This window comes from Bos grunniens, chromosome 15, assembly GCF_055505025.1.
Source record: "Bos grunniens cultivar Pamir isolate PY7600 chromosome 15, Bosgru_T2T1.0, whole genome shotgun sequence".
NCBI classification, from domain to species: Eukaryota; Metazoa; Chordata; class Mammalia; order Artiodactyla; family Bovidae; genus Bos; species Bos grunniens.
Window position 1 is genome coordinate 32654387 of NC_141179.1, and position 16406 is coordinate 32670792.

Genomic DNA, 16406 nt, shown 5'->3' on the forward strand with positions numbered 1-16406 from the left:
GACTGATGCTGAAGCTCCAGTACTTTGGCCATGATGCAAAGAGCTGACTCATTGGAAAAGACCCTGATGCTGGGAAAGATTGAAGGTGGGAGGAGAAGGGGACGACAGAGGATGAGACGGCTGGATGGCATCACTAACTCAATGGACATGAGTCTGAGCAAACTCGGGAGACAGTGAAGGATAGGGAAGCCTGGCATGCTGCAGTCCATGGGGTCACAAAGAGTTGGACTCGACTTAGCGACTGAATAGCAGCAACAAATAGAGACAGAAAGCTAATCAGTGGTTGCCAGCATCTGGAATGGGAACGAAAAGTGGGGTGTGCCTACCGGGGGTACAGGGTTTCCCTTTGGGATGATAGAAATGTTCTGGGACTACATAGTGATGATGGTTGCCTAGCATTAGGAAGATACTTAATGCCAGTGAATCTTCTTTAAAATGGTTAAATTTTGTGTGGACTTCTTGGTGGTCCAGGGGTTGAGGCTTTGCCTTCTAGTGCAGGGAAGGTGCAGTTTTCAATCTCTGGTTAGGGAGCTGAGATCCCACATGGCTTGAGGCCAAAAAGCCAAAACATAAAGCAGAAGTAATGTAACAGAGTCAATTAAGACTTTAAAAATTGTCCACATAAAAAAAAATCTTAAAAAATGGTTAAATTTTGTTATTTAAAATAAAAATATCCCTAGCAAATAACACTGTTTATTTTCTCTTATTGTAGGTATTTTGCCAATGAACCATTTGCTGACTTCCACCGAGTGGAGGGGTTACAAGGGGTCTACATTGCTACTCTCATCAGTGGCTCCATGAATGAGGAGAACATGAGATCCGTTATCACCTTTGACAAAGGTGGGACCTGGGAGTTCCTTCAGGCCCCAGCCTTCACCGAATATGGAGAGAAAATCAATTGTGAGGTATAGATGCTACGCTCTTGTTTGGATTGTTTTAAAAAACACTTATAACTGTAGTTCTACTCTTACTGTTCTGAAACTCTGCACCGAGTTATCTTGGGGTGCTGTAATGAACTCGCAGGGGCACCATGGGGTATTTTAAATTTTTGAAGGGTGCTTGACATCTGTTGGTCACCATGTGGATTTACTCTCTTGGGTTAGTTCATAGTTTCAACATTAGCTCATGCTATATGTCTTTGGATGACATATCTTTGTGAAGCTGGACTCTTGCTTGGCAGTTTACATGGTACAAAGCAAGTAAGAAAATCTATCTGGTTTAGGAAATGGTAGTAGTGGTATCTGCTTAGATTCTGAAGTTTGAGAAGCTGTGCAGTGCCTAACAGGTGTTTACATCCTATTATTAAGTAATTGTGGTTATGTAAGGATGAAATACACGACTGAGTGACTTCACTTTCACTTTTCACTTTCATGCATTGGAGAAGGAAATGGCAACCCACTCCAGTGTTCTTGCCTTGAGAATCCCAGGGACGGGGGAGCCTGGTAGGCTGCTGTCTATGGGGTCACACAGGGTCAGACACGACTGAAGCTACTTAGCAGCAGCAGCAAGGATGAAATAAAAGTTTTATGTTTTTTTTCAGCTTAAATATAAACACATACAGTATTATTTCAAACTGCTGCTGCTAAATTATTAGGACATGTACTTATTGGGTTGTATGGATTTAACTGTGGTGAAAAACAAATATTAGTATTTCTTCTGATCTGAGGCTGTTATAAAAATAATTTACTGAGACACTGGTTGTGTTTGGAACCTATGCCATACGTTATTATTTCTGAGGAATGTCTTATAAAATTCTTTCCTGAATATAATTTAGGATTCTACCATTTTCCTTACCTGTGGGTTCATCTAAAAAGCTCACAATCCTGAAATGTGTTATTTGGCCTCATTCAGGGTTCCCATTCACCTAAGCAGCTGCTTCCTTTTTCCTGGAAAGAAGTCAGTGACCGTGATCCCTGGCTTTATATGATGCCCTACTCTTGTATTTTCTTTTTCTTTTAGAAAAATTTATTTTTTTGTCTGTGCTAAGTCTCAGTTGTGACATGTGGGATCTAGTTCCCTGGCCAGGCATCAAATGCGTGCCCCCTGCATTGGAAGTGCAGAGTGTTAAACACCGGACCACCGGGAAAGGTCCCCCCTCGTTATTCTAAGACAGATATTCGTTAGAGAAATCCTTTTGTTATAAAAGTAAGTATATCTAGCAAATCATGTCAGTTTTGACCTGGAAAAAAAGCACAACTAGAGATACCCTATCTAGAATACTGCTGCTTCTGCTGCTGCTGCTGCTAAGTCGCTTCAGTCGTGTCCAACTCTGTGCGACCCCATAGACGGCAGCCCACCAGGCTACCCCGTCCCTGGGATTCTCCAGGCAAGAACACTGGAGTGGGTTGCCGTTTCCTTAGACAAGGCTAAGTAACATTTGACAGTCAGTTTCTAGCTGGAGAATTGGGCGTGACCTGCTGCTAAGTCGCTTCAGTCGTGTCCGACTCTGTGCGACCCCCTAGACGGCAGCCCATCAGGCTTCCCCGTCCCTGGGCATGACCTAATCCTATAGCAAAAGACCTTGTTTGCAGAGCTATTGAAATTTGAACATAAGTACTGGAGGCCAGTTGGAAGAACTTCAAGTCTCGCAGAGGACACCTGAAGACTTTCTGTACAAATGCAGACTACTTAAAAACATTTCATGTGGATCTTTTGGTGTTTATATCTCATATGTTGTACATCTGGAAGTGTATCAGTAAGACTTTCTGACTTTTGAGTCTTGATTTTCCTTCTGACTGACTTGCTTAAATCATATTTGAAATGCATCTCCAGTGACTTAGAAAATAAGTACCATGAAATCATTTCATTTCTCTTGAGTGATGTGAGAGAAATGCTGGGTAACACTGAGAGAGGGATAGCTTTCACATCTACTTAAGTTGGCACTGACTTCTTTCTTTCAAAAGTTTCATTGAATTATAGTTGATTTACAATGTTGTGTTAGTTTCAGGCGTACAGCAAAGTGATTCAGTCATACATACATACATAGATATATACCTGTATATACTCTTTTAGATTCTTTTCCCTTTTTGGCACTGAGTATAGTTCTCCGTGCTATACAATAGTTCCTTGTAGGTTGATGATGGACAGGGAGGCCTGGTGTGCTGCAGTCCATGGGGCCGCAAAGAGTTGGACACGACTGAGCGACTGAACTGAACTGAGATTACCTGTTTATATATAGCTCTGATTTCTAACTGCTGTTCTCTGAGAGTCTCAGAAGGGTTTTTTTCCTTAGTATCTTTCTCTTGTCTCCCATAAGTGGCGTTTACATGGTTCAGATGATCATATCCATCTGGGGCGAGGGTGGGGGCAGCCTGGCTGTGGCTCTGGTCTCCTTTGGGCCAAGTCCCCTTGCTTTGTGCCAACTGCAGCATGGGCACAGGAAGCCTCGGCCTTTAGAGGGAGACTGGGGGGCATATCACGTGATGACAGCAGCTGAACTTGTGTTGCAGCTCTCCCAGGGCTGCTCCCTCCACCTGGCCCAGCGGCTCAGCCAGCTGCTGAGCCTCCAGCTTCGGCGGATGCCCATCCTATCCAAGGAGTCAGCGCCCGGGCTCATCATCGCCACTGGTGAGTTGGCTTTGCCTGTCGTCACTGATGGGTTTAGCTGCTGGCTTACGTGCAGCTGCATACACAGGGACCCCTGCCACCTAGGGCAGCCCTGTCTGTTCGTGGTCCTGAGATGTCCTGGTTGCTAGAGGACTCAGCAGTTCTGGTTGGGCCAGGTGATAAACTGATGTATTCTTGACCTTAGGAATAATTGCTCTTCTTGCATTTTAGGTTCGGTGGGGAAGAACCTGGCGAGCAAGACGAACGTATATATCTCCAGCAGTGCTGGAGCCCGGTGGCGAGAGGTCAGCTCCCTCATCCCACACCCCTGTTCTTGTTAGTGTGAGGACATGGGCCCTGTCTTAATGTGTCAGGGACACACATGGCCTGTGGGGGGGGGGCCCACAAAGCCAAGTGTGGTTATGAAATTCAGAGAGATACCAGGAGCCACACACAGGGTCAGCTGCACAGATTTGTTATCACACTCCATAATGTGGGCTTATGATTTTGCTAAAAATGTTACTTTGAATCAAAAACAGACTTAAAAAAACAACTGTGAATTTGTTAAACATTCCAAGATGACAAGTTCCATGAGGATAAAGTGGTGTCTGTTTTGTCACTTCTTTACTCCTGGGACTAGCAGCATCCATTATGGACACCGGGTGCTCAGGAAGGGTCTGCTGAATCCATCAGCAAATTGTAATGTGGTGGTGTCCTGTCTGAACCTAGTTACTTACTTTTCTTTGCGTGCTATTGAAGGTTTGAGTCAAGCCCGTCCCCCCATCACTGGGTCCTTCGTCTCATCCTGTGCTATGGCACATTCTGTGCTGTGGAGGGAAGCTGTGTCTGCCTAACGTTCGTATGACTAAACTTGGATCCTCAGCAATCAATTATACCGGTTCTGAAGGGCTAGTACTCTAGTCCCAAAATGCTAATTCAGCCTTGGACATTAGAAAATTTCCAAACTTGTAAAACAAAGAAGTGTTTTTTCCCTCACCAGGGATACAGGCATCTGGTCTTGTTCTGTAGGTGCCGCTGTCAGTGACGCTCTGCTGTGCGTGCGGGGAGCTGCTGGGGTAGAACCCTCCAGATCTCCTGCCAGCCGGGCGTGACCTCAGGAAGGCTGAGGGGTTGTCAGCAGAGCCAGCAGGCAGCTCCCATCCTCACGGTGCCCTTCCTGGGAATGCGACTTGTGCACTTTCATAGAGAAATGCTCCTTACGTGAAGCAGTAGTCATACCCAACATTTATTTGGGTCTTTGCAGTTTACAGAGGCCTGTCACATATCTTATCTCATTTGGGGTAGGGCTCACCATTCCTCCAGCTGAGAGATGTAGGACCCAGACATCGTGTGTATGTGTGTGTGTGTGTGTGTGTGTGTGTGAGAGAGAGAGAGAGAGAGAGAGAGAGAGAGAAAGAGAGAGAAAGAGAGACAGAGATACAGCTCAACAGCATGGTAGAGAACATAATTTTGTATTTGGATGAAGGAGACTGTTAAGTCCAGAGTAGTAAAAAACCGTGTGAACAATTTGGAATTTTGGGGGCATCCTTGTCCCGCCCCCATGGGAACGATTAAGCAGTGGTTTTCCTCTTCCCTGGAGCCGGACATTCCTTTTGAAATTGGGTGTTCTTTCCTCTGCAGATAGGCTTGTGGTTGGTTTGTACCTTCTGATGTTGGTGTAATCTGGAATTTGAACATCTGCAAGCGATTTCCTTCTGGGGAGAAAGCGGTGTCTTGTTCCTCCTGCAGGGAAGTGGGGTCATCTGGCTGATGTGGGCACAGCTGTCAGTGCCTCCCGCCGGGCACACTCCCCGCCTTCCAAGAGGTGGCCATCCCACAGGAGACCATAGTTTTGGAACTAGCAGAAAACTAACGAGGGGATGAAAAAATTGAGAGGGTCTGTGTGACGGGGCATCTGAGTCCCCATGGGCAGCCTTCTCTTAAGAGGGACAGTCTCTACTGTGTGAAGGGGATCGATGGTGGCCTGCGAAGAAGAAATGGGATGCAGTTGACAGATGCTGCCTAGAAAACTGATGACTAGAATTCTTGTTTCCCTTCTGTTCATACTACTAATTAAGTGGGCAAATCCTCAGATTCATAGAGGTCCTTAAAAAACAACAACAATAACTTTATTGAGGCATATAGAGGTACAATAAACTGCACATATTTGAAGTATATATTCTGACCAGAATTGATCACCCTCACTCTGTCGTCACCAACACACCACAATTAAGACCCCTTCATCGCCCCACCAAAGTATCTTGTCTCTTTTGTGATTCATCCCTCTCTCTACCCTCATCCCTCCAGATTATTAACATTTTCTGGAATTCTGTATAAATGGACTCATACACTGTGCGGTCTTTTGGCCTGGCTGCTAGCTCTCATTGTGAGGATTTTGAGGTTCTTTCATGTTGTTTCATTCATCAGCGGTTCTTTCCTTTTTCATTGTTGATTAGTATCCCATTGTGGGGATATTCCACAATTTCTTTATCTATTTGTCAGTTGATGGATGTTCTTGTTTCTACTGATTACAATGTAGTTGTTACAAACATTTAATTACATGTTTTTTAAATTAAATGTATAATTGTATACATATATATTTATGTATATAAATATATACATATTTATATATTTATATATATAATTTATATATTATATATATTTAATTTCTCATGGGTAGATATTGCAGGAAGGAAAGAGTGGGCAACCTAATTAGTATATGTCTACCTTTTAAAGGAATTACTAAATTGTTTTAAAATGTCAAATTGTATTCCAAAGTGGATGTGCCATTTCACATTTCCACCAGCAGTGTGTGAGTTCTGATTGCTTCAGATGCTTGCCAACACTTGATAAGGTCAGCATTTTAAATTTTACACATTTTAATAAGTGCATTTGATATCTCATTGTAGTTTTAATTGGCATTTCTTTGACTAATGATGTTGAACTTCTTTTCATGTGCTCATTGGCCATTTAAAAATATTTTTTGAAGTGTCTGTTCAGATATTTTACCTGTTTTAAAAAATTAGGTTGTCTTATTGAGCTGTAAGAGGTTTTTCTGAAAAAAACATATTCTGGATTTAAGTCTTTTTATGTGTGTTATAAATATTTTCTCAGCCTGTGGCTTGTTTTTTTAAAATTTTCTTCATGGTGTCTTTTGAAGAGTAGATGTTTTTACTTTTGATGAAGTCTAATTTATCAGTTCTTTTCTTCAGTGTTTTATGCTCTTTGTTGTTCTGAGAGATGTTTGTCCTTTCCACAGTTGCCGAGATTCTCCCTTATTTATTCTTTTGCAGGTTTTATAGTTTTAGGGTTTTGGTTTATGATCTATTTTGAGTTAATTTGTGTATCTGGTATGAGAGAAGGGCTGATACTCATTTTTCCTTATAGACATTCAGTTGGTCCAGTATGCCCTGTTGGAAAGACTTTTCTTTTCTCCACTGAATTGCCTTGGTGCCTGTTTGAAAATCAATTGGCCACATATGTGTGATTGTAATTTAAGGCTTTCTGTTCTACTCCATTGAGCAATAAAACATTTTAAACTAAAGTATGTACTGTTTTATTTATACGTAATGCTATTGTACACTTACTAGACTGTAGTTTAGTGCAAACATGACTTTAATAAGCACTGAGAAACCAAAAAGCTATGTGATTTGCTTCACGGTGGTTTGTGTCTCTGTGGTGGTCTGGAACTGGACCTACAGTATCTCTGAGGTGCCTCTGTGCTTTGAAGACGTACTGTCTTCTGATGTGAGATCTATACTCATTGGTTATCATTTTCATGTATGTATCATGTCATTTTTCTTAAGATACTTTGATATTGTTTTCTTATCTTTGGTTTTCAGCAGTTTTGTTATGATGTTTCTAGGTATAATTTTCTTTGTGCTTAGTGTTTTGGGGGACACTTATATTGAATCTATAAAATTTATCTCTTTCATCAAATTTGGGAAATTTTCGGCTGTTATTTTTTTCAAATATTTTTTCTGCTTCAGTTCCTTTCTCCTGTTCATCTTGGCCTCCAGTTATACCTGTTAGACCTTTTGTCCCATAAGTCTCTGGGGCTTTTCTCTTTTAAGTCTTTTATTCTGCACATTCTTTAGAATAGATCATTTTTACTCCTGTATATTCATGTTTAAATTCATGAATTCCTTTGTCATTTCTATTCTGTCACTGAGCCCATCAGTGACTTTCCTATTTCAAACATTTTATTTTCCTGTTCTAGAATTCTTTCCTTTTTTTTTTTTTTTTAAAAAAAAGTAGTTTCCACTTCTCTGGGAAGAATTCTTGTCTTTTGCTCATTTCAGGTTTGTTTTCCTTTACATTCTGAAACACAGTTATAAGTGTTTTATAGCATTTGGTAATTCCAATCTTTGGATTATCTTGAGCTTGGCACCCATTGATTGTCTTTTCCCTGGAGGATTGGAGACATTTTCCTGATCTGTACGTATGTTGAGTGAGTTTTGGATTGTATCCGGGACACGATGTGAAGTCTTCTGGAGGATGTGGCAGTTTTTGTTTTAGCACGCAATGAACCTGTTCAGTGCGGACTGTAAGTTCTGTCTCGCATTCTGTGGAAACCTCGATTCAGGTGCTGAGTCTTCTTTGTGCTGGTTTGGGTCTGTTCCACACACGTACAGCTTAGGGGTCAAGCTGAAATCTGTCTGAGTCTATACACAGAATTAGAAGGTTTACTTCCTCAAACTCCCCTCTCTGGGATTCCATCTACATTTTTCTGTAGGAAAATTGCAGGAGCTTATTTTCTTGTCTACTTAAGCAGAAAATTTCTATAAAACTTTAGCCACCTGCCTGGGCTTGCAGTATCCTAGGTTGGGGCATTCCCTTGGGGCAAAGGTGTACCAGGAAGCCTCAGTCATTTGGGTAGCTTCTCCAGGTTTTTAGTCCCCTTCACAAGCTGCCTGAGTTTGTTTACTTTTCAGCATCCTCAGGTAGCTATCTTTTTGTGTTTTGTCCAAAGGTTTTTATTTGTAATTAGTAGGAAAGATGGGCTGTAGTGGGCTTATTCTGTCACAATAGAACCCGAATTCCAGTTGGTTAATGGTTTGTTCTGGGGGTGCTGTGCTGGGTCTCATTGAGGTGCCCAGGCTCTAGAGTGTGCAGGCTCAGTAGTTGTGGTGTGTGGGCTTAGTTGCCCCTCAGCATGTAGGATCTTAGTTCCCTGATCAGGGATCAAACCTGTGTCCTCTGCATTGGAAGGCAGATCCTTAACCACTGGACCATCAGAGAAGTCCCTAGTTGGTTATTTTTAATCACAGCTTGGTGACAGTCAGAGATTTGAGTTTGATTCCTACCTTTGCAGTTTACAGTCTGCCACTTTTAGTAGAAACTCCAGTTTTTTCATTTGGCAAAAAAAAATTGGGGACTTCTCTCATGGTCTGCTGGTTAAGAATCCACCGTCCAATGCAGGGGACCCAGGTTCAATCCCTGGTCTGGGAAGATTCCATATGCCTTGGGGCAACTTAAGCCTGTGCAGCACAGCTGTTGAGCCCACATGCCACCACAGTGAGAAGCCCACCCACCACAACTAGAGAGTGGCCCCACCACTCACCACAACTAGAGAAAGCCCACATGCAACAACGAGACCCAGTGCAGCTGGGTATATATAAATGAAATTTAAAAATTGGGATGTGAGTACTTGCTCTGTTCCTCCCTGGGGCTGTGTGGAGCAGGTGAGATAATGGCTGTGAAGTGCTTTGGGAATGGAAATTTGTACTCAGGTGGGGACATCCCTGCTGTGTGTGCCTGTGCATGTGTGCAAGGTGTGCACTGTTTGTTCCTGGCCACCTCCCTGGCAGTGGCATGAGCACTGACTGTCTGTCTCTCTCTTCAGGCTCTGCCCGGACCTCACTACTACACGTGGGGGGACCATGGCGGCATCATCATGGCCATTGCCCAGGGCATGGAAACCAATGAGCTGAAGTAAGTGTCTCCATGGAGCCTTAAAAAAATGTTATTGAAATACAGTTGATTGATTTACAGTGTTGTGTTAGTTTCAGGTGTACAGCAGAGTGGTCAGTTATACATGTATACATATATATAAATCTATATAAATTCTTTTTTATATTCTCTTCCATTGTAGGTTATTATAAAATAGTACAGTAAGGCCCCTACATATGAATAAGTTGCACATTCTGAGAGCAATTTGTTCCTAAGTCCAGCAAAGTTAGCCTCAGTATACCCAACTAACACAATCGTCTATATAGCACTGTATTGTAATAGGTCTATAACACTTTTCCTACAAATAATACATAAAAAGCAAACACAAAAATGAAGAAAATATTTTAAGTCTTACAGTTTAGTACCTTGAAAAGTACAATAGTACAGCACAACAGCTGTCATACAGGGGCTGGCATCGAGTGAGCAGGCAAGAAGAGTTACCGACTGGAGGAGGGAGAGGAGGTGGGAGATGGTGGAGCTGAAGGATCATCAGCAATAGGAGACGGAGGGCAAGCCGCAGTTTCATTCATGCTTGACGTTGATGGCTCAGGTTCTGGTTCCTTGCTGGAACCACGTGCATTTTCACATCTTTGAAAGTTCACGACTTGAAGGTTTGCATGTAGGGGACTTACTATGTAGTTGCCTGTGCTATGCCGTAGGTCCTTGTTGTTTATTTTATGCAAAGTAGTGTGTGTATTTTAATCCCAAAGTCCTAATTTATCCCTTCTCCTGCTTTGGGAACTATAAATTTGTTTTCTGTGTCTGTGAGTCGGTTTCTGTCTTGTAAATAAGTTCATTGGTATCATTTTTAGATTCTAGGTATAAGTGATATCATACAATATTTATCTCTCTCTCTTTGGCTTATTTCAGTTCAGTTCAGTCACTCAGTCGTGTCCGACTCTTTGCGACCCCATGAATCACAGCACGTCAGGCCTCCCTGTCCATCACCAACTCCCAGAGTTCACGTAAACTCACGTCCATCGAGTCAGTGATGCCATCCAGCCATCTCATCCTCTGTTGTCCCCTTCTCCTCCTGCCCCCAATTCCTCCCGGCATCAGGGTCTTTTCCAGTGAGTCAACTCTTCGCATGAGGTGGCCAGAGTACTGGAGTTTCAGCTTTAGCATCAGTCCTTCCAAAGAACACCCAGGACTGATCTCCTTTAGAATGGACCGGTTGGATCTCCTTGCAGTCCAAGGGACTCTCAAGAGTCTTCTCCAACACCACAGTTCAAAAGCATCAATTCTTCGGCACTCAGCTTTCTTCACAGTCCAACTCTCACATCCATACATGACCACAGGAAAAACCATAGCCTTGACTAGACGGACCTTTGTTGGCAAAGTAATGTCTCTGCTTTTAAATATGGTATCTAGGTTGGTCATAACCTTCCTTCCAAGGAGTGTTTTTTAATTTCATGGCTGCAGTCACCATCTGCAGTGATTTTGGAGCCCCCCAAAATAAAGTCTGACACTGTTTCCACTGTTTCCCCATCTATAGTGATGGGACCAGATGCCATGATCTTAGTTTTCCGAATGTTGAGCTTTAGGTCAACTTTTCCACTCTCCTCTTTCACTTTCATCAAGAGGCTTTTGAGTTCCTCTTCACTTTCTGCCATAAGGGTGGTGTCATCTGCATATCTGAGGTTATTGATACTTCTCTTGGCAATCTTGATTCCAGCTTGTGCTTCCAGCCCAGTGTTTCTCATGATGTACTCTGCATAGAAGTTAAATAAGCAGGGTGACAATATACAGCCTTGACGAACTCCTTTTCCTATTTGGAACCAGTCTGTTGTTCCATGTGCAGGTTTAACTGTTGCTTCCTGACCTGCATACAGGTTTCTCAAGAGGCAGGTCAGGTGGTCTGGTATTCCCATCTCTTTCAGAATTTTTCACAGTTTATTGTGATCCACACAGTCAAAGGCTTTGGCATAGTCAATTACTTCACTTAGTATGATTAATTTCTGTATTTTTTGATGAAGCTTTTTAACATTATACTGTTCTTCCAGAAATTTAACTCTGTGATTATAAGTGGATTATTTGTTTTACTAGGTTATTGACCGCATAATTTGTGACTAAGGAAATTATTTAAACTTTTTCTTGTTTATAAAGAAAATCTGCCTTTCCTATCTCAGAGAGGAACGAAAGAAATAATTTTATTGATTTGAAAAAGTGCAACTCTATATTATAAAATATAAATTAATAATGACTAAAAAATTAACTGGAGGCTCTTCAGTTTGTCTTTCTTAGCTTTGTGTGTGACACAGTTATTCATAGAATGAGTAATAATAATAATTAATAATAGTACATGAGTAATAATTTCAGGAATGCATGTTATTTGATAAACAGGTGACTTTTACTATGATAACCTTTGGTTCTGGGGTTTTTACAGATGGACCTGCAAAGGACATTTGGGGTTAATGGCTTCATTTTATAGATGAGAAAACAGAGGCTCAGAAAGTACCTTGCTCAAAGTACCACTTTGTTCGTAACAGGCAAGACTAGCATTCAGGTCTTTAAATTACATTCTGTATTCTTTGCTGTACATTCCTCTGAAAAGCAAAAATGTCAAGAGTTAGTAACCTCTGCCTTCTTGAATTTGATGTTATCAGGACCAGTTCTTTCATTACTTTTGTCCAAGTTGTGACAAAGGTTAATTTTGTCAACATTAGGCTGGGGCAGACTAGCTCTCATTTCTTGTTATGGGGCTGAATTCACGAGACAGATTGCTGGAGGATGAGGAAAGGGCTTCTATAATCATCTCATTTAATGCAAGGAAGAGAGCCTTCTTTTCCTTTACTCCTTTTAGAAACAGGACCAGCAGCAAGACAGAGAGGTGGGTGGTTTGAAAAAAGAGATCTTAACAGCTGGTTTCTTTCCCTTGTGGGTAGTTGGACTTGTGCTGAGCAGCCTGGCCTCCAAGAAACAGGGAGAACCAAAGTCCTGGCATTCTGCCGTTCACTCGGCTGCTGTCTAGTCTGTGCAGCTCTGGTCAGAGGCCGCCTGAGAGCCAGCAGTCAGAAGAAGCCCTCTTTGTACGCAGCATGCTGTGTCCACGTTCAGATTGATGTTTGTAAAGAGGAGGACAGTCAGAGGGCATCTGCTTCCCGCCTTCATGTCATCATTTATTTATCCATTAATTTTTCTGTAGCATGTGTTTTTTTTTTTCCTTTTGGCATGCCATGTGGCATGCAAGATCTTAGTTCCCTGACCAGGGATCAAACCCATGCCTCCTGCATCGGGAGCATGGAGTCTTAATCACTGGACCGCCAGGGAAGTCCCTTATCCACTAATTTATTAATTCCCATCTCACACATTTCTCAAGCACTGATAGTGCTGGGTGACGTGTGTCTAAAGAGAAATAGGATGTTTTCCTCCACTCACAGGGAGTCCATCCTCTAAGATACATAAATACAGTGTGACATCCAGGACACCCTGGGAGGAGTATGGTAGGGGACTTCCGTGGTAGTTTGACCGCCTGGGAATACATTTCATTCTGTGTGTGGCAGTCAGACTGCAGAGACACACTTCCTGATTTTCCCTGTTTAACTCTCCTCCAGACTATATTTGCATTCCAAACTAGCTTTTCTGAAGCAGTTAACGTGATTCTGGTCCTCTTACACCATCTGTCGGTGCATATGTGCTCAGGGGACGCAGAGTCATTGCTAGCTAGCTGCAGCAAAACATGATCCGGAAATGAGACCTGCTGCCAGGAGATCACAGGGCCCTCCGCCGACATTGAACAATGACTCTGGGGTCGTAGACATGTGGGAGATGGGCTCTCTAGTGTTCCTTTGTTTGCCCAGCTCATTTGGAGGTGTCTGTAGGTGTGGTTCAAATAACGCGTTTGCAAATTGAGAATATGTTCAGGCCTCCTATTGACAGGTTCGTGTGTCCCAAATATCAGCCAGAGCTGGGCCAAAACCTGTGTAGTGCAGCCACCTGGCATTTGTATGTTGCTCACAGAGTTTTGTTTTTTCCCTTGCTTCTCCTGCTGCTCTGCTTTTGACTTCTGAGCTATCAGGTCATCAGAAGAGAAGCAGAAAATCCTATTGTAATTAGTTCAGATCTTTAAACCACGTGAGTGGAGGCTCCTTCTGACTCAACTGGACTTCTGTTGCTGGTCTAGGGTTTCAGATCCTTCCAAGTCTGGTGTCCCCAGCCGAAGCCTTCGCTCCCTCCTTCGAGTCTCATGGCGTTTATTGGCAGCCGTCTCGTTGATTTGGCATTCAGCACATACTGCCTCCATTTGTTAGTTACCTTTTCATCATATGCCTGAATTCCTCAACTCATTAACACGGTCTTTGTAGACGAGGATTTCTATTCTACGCAGGCTAGCAGGCACTTAGTAAATGTTAGATTGTTCGATAAATAGGTCATGCACACTTAGTGTTCCAGCGCTGCTTAATTTTTTTCCTGGTTAATAAAACTGGAAGAGGTGGGGTGGCATAACAGTCTTACAAACCCCTGGGGGTCTGGGGCAGTTCTGTGGTGTTCTATGGTAAATGACAATCCCTGGAATGCAGATGTGCATGGCGGGGGGCCCCCAGATGTGTGCAACCTGGTGAGAATGTGACTGTCAGGAGTTCAGGTTCACGCTGGACAGAAATTGAACATATTTCTGTTAGGCATCATTTTAGATCAATTGCACAAACATTTGTTGAATATCCATGAGAAGCCAGTTGTTGTTCTAGGAAGAGAGGATACAGAGGTTAGTGAGGCATCCTTTGGGAGCCGGCCAGCCCCACTGTGGCTCCGAGATGTTTCTGAACCAGCTGGAGGGAGAGACTGGGGGACAAGCTTTCTGATGCAAAGCTTCCCCAACCTTAGGGAGTAAGGGGTAACATCTAACTCTAGTAAGAGGTTTGGTGGAACAGAGGTTGGAACCTTGCTTAATGAAAGAATTAAGTTTAGGTGGGTTCTTCTTTTGTTGGTTGTTTTTTTTTTTTTAATTATTCATGTCTTTCTCTCCCTAATTAGCACAGCTAACTAAGAGTTTACAGTTACTTGTTTCAGCTTCTGCTGAGATTCTCCACTGAGGCTGTTTTCTTTGTTGTTGTTAATTGAAATTGAGAGTAAGAGGAGGAACAGTTTGTTTTTGCTCCTGCGTGTCTTCTGGGAGTCACTCACCCCTTCATTCAGTATGCTGTCACCGAGAGCCTGCTCAGGGGTTTGCAGGTCTTTCTTGTGTAGAATCAGTGTTCTTCAGAGAGCGGGGGGTGTTGTGTTTTTACACTCTGACCAAAAACAAACCCAAACCCTAGCTTGTCGGTCTGATCTAGAGGGACACAATCAGTTTTGTTTCTTCCCGGTGGTTCGCCTATCAGCATAAGGATATTATCAGTAGTTACTAATACCTTGGATGTTCCCCAAAGCCTCTTTCCTCATAGGAGATTTCAGATTTCATAGGGTTTTCCTCTGTGAGTCCTGAAAAGCCACTGCAAAGACTCCGCCCAGCAGAGCAGCTGTCTTTTCTAGACCTGAGTTCTGCAAGCAGCCTCACAGTTCCAGAATGTGGGAGGTGGCAGATAACCAGTTTGTTTGGTTGTAGAACCTGATCTCATAGTAACTTTAATGGTTGAAAGTCACCCCCACTTCATTTTTACCCCCATGTGATTTCTTCAGCCCCTTGAGTTATAGAGGAGGAGGTGTTCTTATCAGTCTTTAACTGTTGAGAAATTGACAAATGGGGTAAAAAAAAAAATATATATATATATATAATGCGGTTCATTTAATTTCCTTTAAAGTAAATATTAATTAATGCCCTTCTGTGTGCCAGGGGCAGAAAAGTGAGTAAGAAGTCTTATTCCTGATAAATGGTAGCTGTCGTAGAAGATACTGAAAAATCAGGTCATTAAATAAGTAGGTATGTTACTGAACCAAACTTGGGTCTGCTTGCCCATCTACTGACACTGGGTGAAGAAAAGAGCGGCATTTATTGTAAGGCATCAGACAAGGAGTCCAGGACAACTAGTGCTCAAGAGGCTTGAGCTCCCTGATGGGTTGCAGGAGAGCATTTTTTTTTTAATTTTTATTTTGTGTGGGAGTATAGCTGATTAACAATATTGTGATAGTTTCAGGTGGACAACGAAGGGACTCAGCCATACATATTCCATTCTCCCCCAAAGTCTTTTCCCATCCAGGCTGCCACATAACATTGAGACGAGTTCCCTGTGCTATACAGTAGGTCCTTGTTGGTTATCCATTTTAGATGTAGCAGTGTGTAAAGACCAGATGAGGCTTTCCGGGTGGCATTAGTGGTTAAGAATCTGCCTGCCATTGCGGGGGAGAAGAGATGCGGGTTTGATCCCTGGATCAGGAAATGGCAGCCCACTCCAGTATTCTTGCCTGGAGAACTGCATGGACAGAGGAGCTTGCTGGGCTATAGTCTATAGGGTTGAAAGAGTCAGATATAACTGAGAACACACACACACACACAGAGACACACACAGACACACACTCACACACACAGACACACACACATACAGAGACACACATACACACCAGCCCTGCAAAGTTCTCTGATTGCTTGATATTGAGGTAACAGTGTGGTGTCACAGGGGTTCGCATTATACATCCTTAGGCTCCAGTAGCTATGCTCATTGTCATCAAGTCATTAACATCTTCCATTTGCTGGTAGTTTTAGCATCTGTAAAGACTGATGCTGGGAGGGATTGGGGGCAGGAGGAGAAGGGGATGACAGAGGATGAGATGGCTGGATGGCATCACCGACTCAATGGACATGAGTTTGAGTAAACTCTGGGAGTTGGTGATGGACAGGGAGGCCTGGCATCTGCAATTCATGGGGTTACAAAGAGTCGGACACGACTGAGCGACTGAACTGAGCTGAAAACAGCTCAGGAAATGTGCATCAGATACTCTTATCTAGGTATTTCAGAAAGGAACTGCAGCAG

At 42.9% G+C, this 16406-nt stretch overlaps 1 protein-coding gene across 10 annotated transcripts in view; it reads left to right on the plus strand.

Moving 5' to 3' along the window:
- Positions 1-16406, plus strand: part of SORL1 (sortilin related receptor 1) — a 170560-nt gene that overhangs the window by 63697 nt on the left and 90457 nt on the right. For all 10 annotated transcript variants that reach the window (XM_086338350.1, XM_086338353.1, XM_086338360.1 and 7 more), the window contains 4 exons: positions 713-905; positions 3450-3567; positions 3778-3851; positions 9392-9480. In XM_086338350.1, the coding sequence (XP_086194476.1) occupies positions 713-905; positions 3450-3567; positions 3778-3851; positions 9392-9480 (474 nt within the window). The remainder of the gene's footprint in view (positions 1-712; positions 906-3449; positions 3568-3777; positions 3852-9391; positions 9481-16406) is intronic.